At 40.1% G+C, this 13,225-nt stretch overlaps 1 protein-coding gene across 2 annotated transcripts; it reads left to right on the top strand.

Moving 5' to 3' along the window:
- The first annotated feature begins 5,937 nt into the window (after nt 1-5,937).
- On the top strand, nt 5,938-11,498 carry LOC145652122 (uncharacterized). 2 transcript variants are annotated; one of them, XM_081701684.1, is made up of 3 exons: nt 5,938-6,215; nt 6,566-6,685; nt 8,658-11,498. In XM_081701684.1, the coding sequence occupies exon 3, from the start codon at nt 8,683-8,685 to the stop codon at nt 9,991-9,993; it is 1,311 nt and encodes a 436-aa protein (XP_081557810.1). In that variant the 5' UTR covers nt 5,938-6,215; nt 6,566-6,685; nt 8,658-8,682; the 3' UTR covers nt 9,994-11,498. The 2 variants fall into 2 exon arrangements, with proteins under 2 accessions (XP_081557810.1, XP_081557809.1); XM_081701683.1 differs by lacking the exon at nt 6,566-6,685.
- The last annotated feature ends 1,727 nt before the right edge of the window (nt 11,499-13,225 follow it).

Below are 13,225 nucleotides of genomic sequence, written 5' to 3'. Positions count from 1 at the left end.
AATACTCCAAATATTAGTTGGTGTTGTTCCGGTAATCTCTCTTGGTTTCCTCTCGATAGCGGAGGAAAAGGCATACACATCTGCCGTCTGCAATGGGGCAAAGTCTTTCTTGAACCAGTACAGAGACAGACGATTGCAGATGTGAGTAAATGAGTTAGTTTTATTTACAAAAGGATAATCTGCGTTCAGAGTACTGCAACAGAATCAGACAGAATTTAAAGGGTAGACAATAGAGTAATCCAGACAACAGTCAACAGTGCACAAAAGTAGAGAGCAGTCCAACAAGGCAAATTACTAGGTAGGGACAAGACAGAGATGATAATCCAGAACCAGTTCAAAAAAAAAACAAAACAAAAAAAAAAACAGACAGAGATAACACTCAGTACACATGTGATTGCAATTGTTCAAAGAGAATATGTGGAAATGAATGGACAGGGAAGTAATGAGGAACAGGTGAAAACAATCAGTAGTCCGTGGCTGCAAATCTGGTGAGGGTGTGATGATTGGAGGAACCGGTCTGAGTGACAGGGAAACTGGCGACAGGTGAATGCTGGGAGATGAAGTTCAGGCTAGAGAGCATGACACAGAAGGAAGTAGCTCTCCATTGATGAGGATTGACATCAGCACACCTACTGAAGATATCATGATTATGTAGCAGTTTTACCAGTTTAGTAAATTGTCAATCACAGTTGATAAGGTTAATTGGGGTAAACACAGGCAAACATTGCTTGAACATCAGCAATCCGCCATCAGTCAACAAACCTGAGTGACAAAAGAGAGGTGACAGCTTCATAACAGCCCTGTTTACCACAAATCTCAAGGCCCATGGACCCCACAGATCTACACCTTTACCTAAGATGGGACGTAGTAGACAAAATCCCTGACTGTATAGATTTCAGCCTAACTTTAAATATTAAGAATTTGTCTGAGTCTTGAACATTTATAAGATGGTTAGTCCATAGTGTGTGAGCTTTAAAGTTCACACATTTGTTTAGGCAGTTAATGGCACAGATTATAGATTATGTTTTATTTTAATAAAAGACAATGCATTTAAGGAAAAGATAATACATTAATAACAGTTATTAAATTGGAATCATGTCACGGTACGGCTCCTACCCCATCAAGTCTGTGTCCACGCGTCTGTGTGTCTGTATTGCCACGCCCTCTTGTGTTGTTCACCTGATCCCTCTTGTGTGTAATTGTCGTGTGTATAAGTCTCGTTTCGTATCATCAAAGTTGTCGGTGTTTGATCCAAGTAGTCTGTGTTAAGACGTGTATGTTTCATGTGTAAATAAAACGTATGTTTATGTTCGACGTGCCTCGTCCCCGAATCCTGCTTAACCCTCGTCCATCACAGAAACACCGACCTACCAAGGATGCCTGGGAAAGGCAAAAAGAAGAAGGGAAAGAAGGGAAGTCAACGTCCTCCCACAGCACGCGCAGCGAGGTCTCCCATGGTCTTGGGCACCCTCCTGACTCCAGGTGCAGGTCCAGGTGCAGAAGCAGGAGAGGCGTACGGAACCCGGGTGGGCGACCTGGACTGGTACAACAACTTCCAGTACTCGGAGTCGGACTCTGTGGACTCATAGTGTCCAGTGGAGAGGCCTTCCCTTATCCTGGCCTCGCTCCAAGGAACTACCGGGAGGGAGGAACCCGCTGAACAATTTTGGGGTGGCCCTGTGTATGGCCCGGGATCGGACACTGCAGAGTGCTGCGGGGAACAGCCGGACCAAGAGGACCAGTACTCGGAGATGGTTTCTGCTGGGTCCTACGACCCATGCCTGGACATTCATAGGGGCTACATGGATTACGGAGAGACAGAGGAGTGCAGCGACGTATGTCTGTTGTCGGAAAGGGGATCCGATCGTGAGGAGGAAGCTCCAATGGAGGTAGAAGAGGACCCTCATAGGGATCTTCCCTCCCACAGTGATGCCAAAAGCTCACAGACCAAGGAGCCTCCAGCACCTAAGGCACCGCCCAGGGCACGCCGCCCAGGAGCGAGCAGGCTAACCCGGTTGGCTAGCAGGATGTGGTCGTCGTCGGTGAGGACACTCCCTCCCCTTAAGGCGAAGAGCCCCAGAGTGCATGCGCCTATGCCGAAGCCTCGTGAAGGCAAAAAGGCAGCGGCACCAATACCTGCACCAGAACCGGGAGACACAGCTGGTGCGCATCCCGACACACATGTGCCGAAACCAGGACAGTCACCGCTACCTAAGCTGGCGAGGGACACTCCCCGCCAGGCTGGTCGGTCTCCGACCCAGCCGATGACTGGGGGACTGGCTGGAGTTCCTTCCCCCTTCCCCGGACTAGTGAATGTGTGTGGTGGTGTTCATGTGCCTGTCCCTGTCACCGTGTCTGTCCCGATTACACTAAATGTATCGGTCACTTTGTTCCCCTTTCTGTCTGTGCCTGTGCCCGTTAGTGTATGCGTCCCTGTGTCTGTCATCGTCTTGGTCCCTGTCCTTCCCCCACTACCCTGTATGCACTGGCCCGTGGCAAGTTGTCTGGTCCTCCAACGTCACCTTTTGGTGTTGGTCTCGGGGCCGCAGACTGGTAGGTTGGCGCGCCGGAAGTTGCGCCCTTGAGGGGGGGCTCTGTCACGGTATGACCCCTCCCCCCTCAAGTCTGTGTGTGCGGGTCTGTGTGTGTTCGCGTCTGTGTGTCTGTATTGCCACACCCTCTTGTGTCATTCACCTGATCCCTGTTGTGTGTAATTGTTATGTGTGTGTATAAGTCTCATTTCGTATTGTCAAAGTTGTTTGATCCAAGTAGTCTGTGCTAAGATGTGTATGTTTCATGTGTAAATAAAACATATGTTTGTTTGACGTGCCTTGTCCCCGTATCCTGCTTAACCCTCGTCCATCACAAATCAGCTATAAGCCCAGCAGATGCATGAAAAATTATTACATCAAACTTACTGCACCACTGTAAATTAAGAGGAAAACCATTATAAATATTCTGTTAAATGCAATGTATTATTTTTGGATTATTCTGCACATTTAAAGCAGTATGTCAGTTTGTGTGCATGGGTATTGCAGATGTACTTTTGGCATTTGCAGCACACAGTGTTTGTTTCATAGTCCTACCTAAGGGGAAAGCTTTGGCATTTCTTCCGTTTACCTGCCCTGGCTAAATCCTCAGGTGGCTCATGGTAGATTCAGCCCTCTGAATACCTCTCATGATTGTTGCAGAGGCTGCTGTGTGGGGGAGGTGCTCCCTTCTTTGAATATAGGGGGTTACTCGTGCCTTTCCCAGCTGCTCCAGGAACACCCTCCTCTTGTTAATCTTACCAGGCATCCATTTCGGGTTGTTCTTATTCCAGAAAACTAATGCATTGTAAGCAGACACATCGATGATGTTATAAAGATTACCAGCAGCCAGCACGCAGTCCTCCTCCTGCAACTTTATGTTCAGGTTCTCTACAGCTTTGTTTTTGCCGTATTCCAGGATAATAACCAGCTTCCTGTCTTCACAATGGCTGATCTTAGCATCCTTGTGCAATGTACTCATGAGGAAAACATTTTTGTTTCTCTTTGGGCAACAAGAAGCAAGCATGGTAGTGGGGGTAAAGGCAAACTTGGAAGAAAAGATGTCTCTGCTTTGTTGTAAGGAGTGTAGCAGGGAGTTCAGGCTTGTTCTTTTTAACTGTGTTCCTACCATGGATATCATCATCTTCAGTAGCTGCTGGCCAAGTTCATATGACATAACAAAATTGCCACACATAACAGTGTGCCCCCTCAGACCTTGAGGAACAACATGCATCCCTTGATTCTTCTCTGGGACTCCACCCTTCAGCTTCCCTGTGTACACTTGCATTTTCCAAGCATAGCTGGATTGTACATCACAGGCAGCCAACATCTTGTTTCCATACTTCAGTGGCTTGCAAGGCATGTACTGGCTGAAAGGACAGTGACCTTCTGACAGACACAAAGAGAGACAGATCTCAATATCAGGGTCACAAAAAATATAGAAATTGTGTCAAATCAGTAAAAATACAACTAATAGTAAAATATAAATGTATTACAAATAAAAAGTTACATCTGAATGAAATCTGTTGCTGATCTATTGTGACTTCATGCCATGGATTGTAAAGACAGGGTAGACGCTCCACCCACTTTTCCTACACATCCCGGAGTGCTTATCTGGTTTATCTGAGACAAGTTGTACAGGTCTCAAGTCACGGTTGTGAAATCTGAGAATTCTTGAAAAAGTGTGAAACACCTTCAGAGGCATTGTGGCACAAAAAATTGCCCTTCCACTTTCAGCATCCCAAAGACTGGATGTGGCTTCCCTTCAGGATCTGTATACACCACCCAAGAATAGCAGACCTACATAGGCATGCGGGTCAATGGCATCCATCTTCTTCCAGTCTTCTCCATACTTGTGGAAACCCTGCATATTTGTCATTTCAAGGATGATCTTTTCAATGTCTGGTGTAATAAAGAGGCAGAAGGTTGAGGCAAAGTCCTTGGCATTGGACATAACTAATCTTGTAGGCCCTGGACTCATTTGCATTATATTGCGTGCTGCCAGCCTGCCCTGATCAACAAAGGGTGATGAGGACCAGAACAAAGCCTGTTCTTTGACAAAAATGCCTCTCTCAGCTTGATGGTCTTCATGGAGTTCTTCCTCATTATCAATATTATATTCCTCATCATCATGTTCTTCAGATATCTCTTCTTCCTCTCTTCCATTATGAATTTGTTCCTCCTGTATATCTGAAATCAGCAGGTCATGGACCTGTTGGACATTGAATCATTTGCTCTTTGTTTCAGCAAGAAGAGAAACTGGGGTCCTGACATGAGCAGTGCCATTTATAGAAATATGATATAATTCTATAATTATCCATTTCATGTGAAAAAACGATGATAATGAGTAATGAGCTACTTTGAAACATTGATAGTGCATGAGATTTTTTTTTTTCTTTCTCAATTTGTGTGTGTGAGCATTACAAGTTTAAAAGCTCAAAAGGTATGCCTTTCTCATGGGAAAAATGTGTTCCCACAAGGATCAGGGTCAGTTGTGAAGATGGGGGATGGATAAAACTGTAAATTCACAGGAAAGTTTATCCTTGAAGCATCTTTTATTTTCTCTTCTGTCCCTTTGTGTATGAAAATATATTTGAAATAAAATAAACAGGATATTTTATATTTATACTATTTTTATGATTTTTTAGTTGTTATCAATAATTTAGTAATGGTTCAATTTGCCTATAGATCATTTAGTAACTGCCAGGTCAGAAATGAGCCAAAGAACCATTTTTGAGCCATCTTTGTAATCTAAACATGTTCAGCTTTCATGAAATATTTTAGAAAGCTTTTTTAAACTTTATATGAAAGGCACGATCATTTCAGGAAAAGTCAATTTCATGCATCAAACAATTATTCCGTGTTTTTTCCACAGTTAAGTCAGAACGGGTCATTTTTGACCCGCACCACAACGAAGACAGACAGAATAAGATAACATAATAAGATTACCAAACAACCGGGGAAACCAAACATACGGAATAGAACTAACTAAAGATATAAACAAACGAATATAACCAACTGGCCAATGGAAAGGGGATGAAGACAGCTAGGCAGCTAATGAAACTAAACAAAAAAACAAACAAAAAGAATAATTAACAGAAGAGTACACGCGATGCATAAACCTAAGAGAAGCGAACATGACTAACGAACACGACAAAATACAAAGGAAGGGGGATACGCATAACCGCGATTCTTAGCTAAAAAAAGTGATAAACTAGACTAAACCAGAATACATTCATAACAAGAACATGACTAAAGGGAAAACCGTACAATACTTGCGTATAACAATGAGAGCGTAACCTAGGCCTAGCAAAGCGAGAAAGCACAACAGACGACGGAACATGAGACGGGGGAAACAAGGCTTAAATAGAAGAACAAACAAAGAGAGGAGGAGACAGGGAACCAGTTATACAGACGAGAACAGGAAAACAATGAACTAAGTCAAGTAGCATGGAAACGGGGAACGCTCCTGTATGCGAGCGGGACATTATGAATTAACAACTGTCAAGATGGAGTTTTCCGCGCTGTTCTGAATAAAACAGGCCGTGGATTACAAGGCAACCAGTCAAAGGATTATAGACTCTTGCCACCACCTGGTTCTCCTCTACGGCTTCAAAAAAGGAAGAGATTAACTTTGCTGGTGCGGTGCCGCTTCGCAACCTATTTAAACATGCGCCAAAGAACCTGGTAAGAATTGTGTGTCTATTCAAAAGAGAACGATCCTTATATTTTAAAGTTTGTTTTATAAATCATAAGTAACCGCTTTAATTACACACAGTACAACACACTGGCTGGTTGTTTGGCGTTATTTAGCACGTTTAATCAGACCCAAGGAAAACATATGCGCTACAATCAATCAAATACTCAAACCTTTTCATACCCTTTTTGCCCCTGTATCTAAGATAATAACAGAGCAATATGTTGTATTTTGTGTTGTTTTTGAGAGGTCCCTTTATCTTTAGTTTCACAGACTATCCAGATATACAAACCCAATGTATCATTTGCGTTTGGCCAATGTGAACTGTTTTTCAACACAGACCCACCCCCTGCGGTTTCACCTGTGCATAATATTCGCGGAAAAACCAGGTTCTTGTAAATAGACTAGTCTGGACGGCAGTAATGAATACATGCAAAAAGACATAAGCGTCAGTAGATAGGTAAGTAAAAACCTAATGGTAGTTGTATTATTATTATTTTTTTGCCAAATAATAAGGCACAAAAAGTGCAATCAACACCGTGACTTCAGTTGATTAGGTATGCATACAATATAGCTGTACATAACGAGTTGCCTTACATTTTACAGAGAATTATATCAAGCCAGCTAATTAGATTTTTAATTAGATTTTTTCGCTGGCTTGAAACACAGCTGGTGTCGCTATTATACTCTAAACTCAACTGACTGTACCAGAGTCCTGTAAACTGTGTATATTGCGTATTAGTCTTCATTAATAATCTGGATTTGACCAAGTTCAACCAAGGACAGACTCGGTGCGGTCAACCTAACTTTATACTTGTCACGAATCTGACTTCCCCACTCATCATATGAATGTAATTAGCGAGCAACGAACAAACTAACGAATAATGCGAGAATACGAACGAGTTCTGCAAGTTTGTCTTCATAGTCATTTGTCTTAATGAATGGGTATAAAGTACTTCTTAGTTTAGTGCGCCCGTGAACCAGATGGGACAGAGCAACTACGCGAAAACTGATCCATTTCACAGTTTTTCGCTATCTTGAAACACTCTCTTCAGGAGCAACGTTCCTCGGCAGTACTATCCGATTAACTGCAGTGCCTGTCGCATATCCCATTTATATAATGTATTTTTGCAAAGGTGGACAATACCTGTGTGGGTGTATTTAGGTACTATATTTAAGTATAATTTTGGTCAATCTGCAGTTTACTCAGGCATTATTAATACTAAATACTTAATTATGCTAAAAAGTGGTTGCGTACATTTTCATTTAGGCCTTCAGTGTACAAAATTACAATAATGCATGTATTTACTTAAAAAGCACATTGCAATTCATATTTATTCATTTTAAATATAAAAGCTGAAAATTGTCGATTAACTTTATCTGAAATCGATTGCCGAGGCTGTTAAAATATTGCTTGAAAACCTGGTTTGAAAAAAGAGGACAGAGAAACCTTAACTGACCCCGACATGCAAGTTGCAAAACGCAGAGAAAATAAATAAGGGAGACGCTGTAAACAGCATCATTGTCATTATTATTGGGGTCCAGTCACCGTACGTGCTTATTGTGTATATATATTGTATATATTTTTATTGTTATTCAGACACGAAATTTGATCAATAGGTAGTAGTCCCTCCACAACGCCAGACCGATTATATGATATAATATGGAATATAATGCACATTAACGTATTCCACTATGTCGTATTTTATTTTATTTTTTTTCAGTATTACAAGTACTACTTATATTTTAATGGTTAGTATTTGCTTAGCTTTAAATAACAGCATTTCAACAAGACTGCTTATCTCTTGAAACATATTTGTCCCTATTGTTTTTACAGGTTTTTTTTTTGTTTGTTTGTTTTGGGTTGTTGGTTTTTTTTTTTGTTTTTTTGTTTTTTTTTTGGGGGGGGGGGGTTGGTCACTCGTTTTGCCATCATAGTGACACATCCTCTGAATGTTTCTTGGGCAGAGAGATTAAAACCTGTTTGTTAAGTGTTTCTGCTGGCTATACAAAAAACTAAAAGGAGAGCAATATCATCCTTTTTTATGTAAACATTTTCCATTCACATGGAGCAAAGATATGATAAAAATGTTCACCCCTATGAAAGTCTGTGCAGTGCTGCACTGAATCTATATTTAATCTTAAGACCCTCTTGATGACTGTCCCACACTAAGGGGCTATAATATGAAAATAATGTTTTATTTACAAACAATATTTGTAAACTCATGATATATTTCTTATGGACTATTTGCATGTGGGAAATTAGAAAATTTCATATCATAAAACAACCATATGTGAATATATGTTCTAGTTATTAGCATATTCAGAAAGTAAAATCACCATCTGTGAATGTTCTATTTATTAGTGTATTCAGAAAATTAACAGGAACTGCTTGTACTGATACAATTATAATATTTTGTTTCCATCTGCAGGTCTTTTTCTAGATTGTGGATTAAGATGCGGAAAAAACAGTTCCATATTTTTGTTTTGCTTTTAGTTTCTGTGTTTTTAGGGGTCATCCTTATTCAAATATTTACCGGACATACATTTATGGACATATTGCCAGCTATGCACAGTAGTTCTGAAACAAACAAATACAGTTTGTTTTCTATAACTCCCATTAGACACTCAAAACATTTAATGGTGTCTGCATTTATTGATCATAGAATCAATAAGGCCATTCGAGTTATCAGTATAATCCAAAGGGACAGTCTACTGCCGCTTTACTGCATCTACTGTAATGATGACCATACCTGCCAGACTGCTGAGGCTGAAGTCCAGATACATAGTGACCATTTCGGCTTTCCATATGCAGCTTCAGATGTTCTGTGTCGTGGTGCACACACTCAAGATGCAGCATTTGTATCCATTTCAACCAGTAGAAACATCTCAGACATTTATTCTGAAGATCTCTTGCCAATAAAGAACACGGTGACCAGAGAAACATTTAGCTTCAACTATACCGTATGTATCTCAAACCTCTTTGGAAGCTATAATAATGTTCTGCAGTTTGCCCAAACCATGGAAATGTACAAGCTTCTGGGTATACAACATGTAGTGATCTACAACACCAGCTGTGGTCCTGACCTGGAGAAACTCTTACAGCATTACAAGAAAGAAGGAATACTAGAGATTGTTCCATGGCCTATCGACCATTTCCTTAACCCATCTAAAGGATGGAACTTTGTGGAGCATGGTGGAGACCTCCACTATTATGGCCAGTTGGTAACCCTCAATGAGTGTATCTATAGAAACATGTATCAGTCCAAATATGTTCTTCTGAATGACATTGATGAGATCATTATGCCTTATAAGCATGCTAACCTTCCATTACTGATGGAGGATCTTCAACAGGAGCACAGAGATGTGGGGGTATTTCTTATTGAGAACCACATTTTCCCCAAGACACAATTTGAGGAAACTGGTAGATTTGATCGGTCTGAATGGAGAGGTATACCTGGCATCAATATTATGGAACACATTTATAGAGAACCAGACAAAAAAGGCATCTCCAACCCCAGAAAACTGATCATCAACCCAAGGAGTGTGATAAAAACATCAGTGCATTCCACCCTGCAACAATATGGGGATGTTTATTATGTACCTTTTGATGTAAGTCATATTGTTCATGTGAGAGTACCACTACAGGGGCATCTTATCAAAGAACAACTGGCTGTTGACACAAGGGTGTGGGACTTTAAGCAAGAACTGATATCAAATGTTGATAAGACTCTACAGGCATCTGATTTGCTGAAGATTACAGATTGACATGATATTAATTTTAGTGCTTTTTTTTGCTTCTCAGGTATTTGTCAAATTTGTATGTAAATGTATTTAAAAAAACATTTAAGATTGTGTATTTAACACCAGTTACATATAACCTGTTTCCAAACACTAATTGACTGTGGTTTTATACTCACGTACTCAAGTCAGACATACAAAGATATGAGGAGAACATAGAGAGGCGTAAAACGGATCACGTTGGAAAACCGATGAAGGACACGTTGGTATTGCCTCCAGATTCTTAGAGATCAGAGATGAAATCTACTATGGCATGTCTGGGACAGGTAGAGGGAGCAGTTTACCAGCCGGATGCAAAATGGCCGTCTTTCTCTGAGCGCAGGTGGAGCAGGAGAAGATCTACTTCCTTCTGCATCTAGAGCCACCAGTAGCATGTGGAATCTCGAAAAGAAAAGGGACAGCACACATACTGTCATACTGAAATATATAACTTTTATGTTTTCTCAATCACCATTGCTCCCATTGTACTGTACTACACAAGGAGATAATCACCACTCCCACTGTCCTTCAGTAAGGATGCCTGGACTACACCAGGGTCTACATAATATCAGGATATGTATTGTAGTGGTGTGTGTGAATTTATTAATTCTTTCTGTTTATTTCTAAATCTTTGCCTTTTCTTTTATATCATTGTATAATAAAAAAAGGAGGTGTTTTTCTTGGTTTACTTCTATTTACCTGTAGAAAGTTCAAAGTGTATAATGACAGAGCATGCACAACTCATTTGATGGATTTGTGACACCAGATGTTTTGTGTGTTTCCTGAGAGAACTCCTTATCTTGATGATTCTTATGCTCTGTGTGACTCAAAGTAAGTTTAATAAGACCAGGTGCTTTGTACCTCTCCTGGGGGAACTGGGTGACTTTAGGTAGGGGCACAGTCCTTGTAACCTTGTAATCAAATTGCTTTTTATCATAAAATGACCCATTTTATGTTCCACAGAGTGGGTGCCCCACATGGAGGCAGCCATGTTTAAAATAGATTTAGTGCAGAATCTCCTAAACATCCAGGGTAGAGTGCCTGTAAATTGTCTGTTTTACTGAATTATTGTTCTTTTAACACTTGGATTTACCAATTCACAGAAACATCACCTGAGTATTTCCAGTTTAATGTGTGAATGCTTCAGCCCAGCACAGAGCTGCTCCACTCTTGAGTCCTTTATGCAGATGTTATTCATTTCCAGCTATTTTAGGGAGTAGTTTTCTGTGTGTAGAGCTGATGTGAGTGATTCGAAAGACTCCTCAGTAAGATTACAGGAAGTTAATCTGCAAAGATGGAATAAATACAGCACGAATCACAGATAAAATAATTCCCAATCAGACAGTTTTTTTTTTATTAATCTGTCTATGTTAAGCATGTTATACAACACTCTAACATGATGATATTGATTATTGATACACTGATCAAAGCACAGGCCTGTCACACTTCCAGTCTGTCTCAGTGCCTACAGCTAATAAAAATGCCTTTTCACATTTTGAAATATTAAGTTGAAATATTTATTTCAAATTGAAATGGATTGTTTAATCAGGTTTAAAAAAGGTCTTCCCATCTGGGCAAGTGCTCTATGCTATTGAATAAGAGTGCTTGGGTAAAACCCCTAATAATAATCTCATGAACATGTGTAACATGACTAAAAATGATAAGTTCCTCTGGATAAGAGCATAAGGTAAATGTAGTCAGTTCAGTTCTATAATACAGTTTAGTAACACTCATACAAACTTTATATACAGCACAGTATGTGTCTAAATAAACTGCTTTGTCAGTGGAATTCATGATACTTCAATTGCACAATGCTTAGATGTTAAAAATGGACATTAGGTTTTGATGTTCAGCATAGATGCTGCTATTTTTTGAGATGTTATTATCCATTGTCTCTCCATTCACAAACCTGATTGGTGAAGGCTTTATAACCTCCTGCCTCTCCACCCACAAACCTTTTTAATACTTGTAAAACTGCCTCCCAATTAATTGAGGGCTCTGAGACACACCAACATGGTTTAGAATCGCAAAGTGGTTAGAAAAAGTGTTCAGAGGCCAATGGACACAGGACCTTAAACGCAAATAAAATAAATCAGGTTATATATGCTGATAATAAAAAAAGGAATGTATTTAAACCAATATATTCCATAATCCAGAATAATCCATTTGACTCATGCAGGTGTTTTATCCAGTCATCAGTAGTAAATTAATATAAGCAGCAACCAAATATCATACCAAAGTTGTGCAAGATAGTCACTGACACTCATTCAGGAGGAGTTATCATAAATATCACCTTTCATCTTTCCCCTCAGCCAACAAGACTAACTAGTTATACACTCACAGTCTGTCATATGGTACATGTGTAAAATGCACATAGCCTACTATATGTTCTGTATAGTAAACTGGGTTCCTGTGTTCTGGGCTTTTTTTTTTTTTTTTTTTTTAAATTTAAAGGTTGGTATTGGCTAGACCTAAGGACGCATAGGATGTGTAATTGTAATAATGTTACTCATTGCATAGTGGAGTGGGGACATCATGTTCTGCCCTTCCTTCTTCAATTTTAGGAAATACAACTTCACACATTTGTTTCTCTAACATTACTGGCCCAAGTGCCACAGGGCGCGGTGCAGGACGCACAGACTTCCTCTTTCGTGCAGAACATTTATTGACATTACACATTTAAGACAAAGGTGGCGTTTATGTATTACATTCACAATGAACATAACTAAACACTTAACATTAAACGATAAACACCTGAACTTTAACATGGGACAAACTAACATTATGGCTACAATGTTATGGAACACATGTAGCAACAATGACCAACAATGGGAGCACACACAGACAGGGGTTTAAATAGACACAAGACATTTAACATTAAGCCCTGTGCACGTGTGTCCAATTCCGGGGGGGGGCGTGGTTACACCACAAACATCGTACATGTGGATCCCCCTGTACACGGTGGGCTGTACCACATGATTTATGGGGGAGGAGCATTCCATGATAGTTTGCCTGGAACCTTCTGAATAAAAGAGATTACCCAAGCTTATAGCCATCATGTTTTCCTATCATAAGTGGATGATTAGTGCACATATAGATAGCAAATATCCCGGTTTAAATAGAAGGTACATTTGACATTTGTATAAATTTTTGGTAGCCACTCGAACCAGTATGAGTTGGTGCTATTGTGTTGTGCTTTCTGTTGTGTTTGGTTAGAGAG

Source organism: Electrophorus electricus, chromosome 18 (assembly GCF_041902795.1).
Source record: "Electrophorus electricus isolate QZ-2024a chromosome 18, ASM4190279v1, whole genome shotgun sequence".
NCBI classification, from domain to species: Eukaryota; Metazoa; Chordata; class Actinopteri; order Gymnotiformes; family Gymnotidae; genus Electrophorus; species Electrophorus electricus.
Note: the sequence above shows the minus strand (reverse complement) of the source record. Positions and strands in the feature narration are given on the sequence as shown.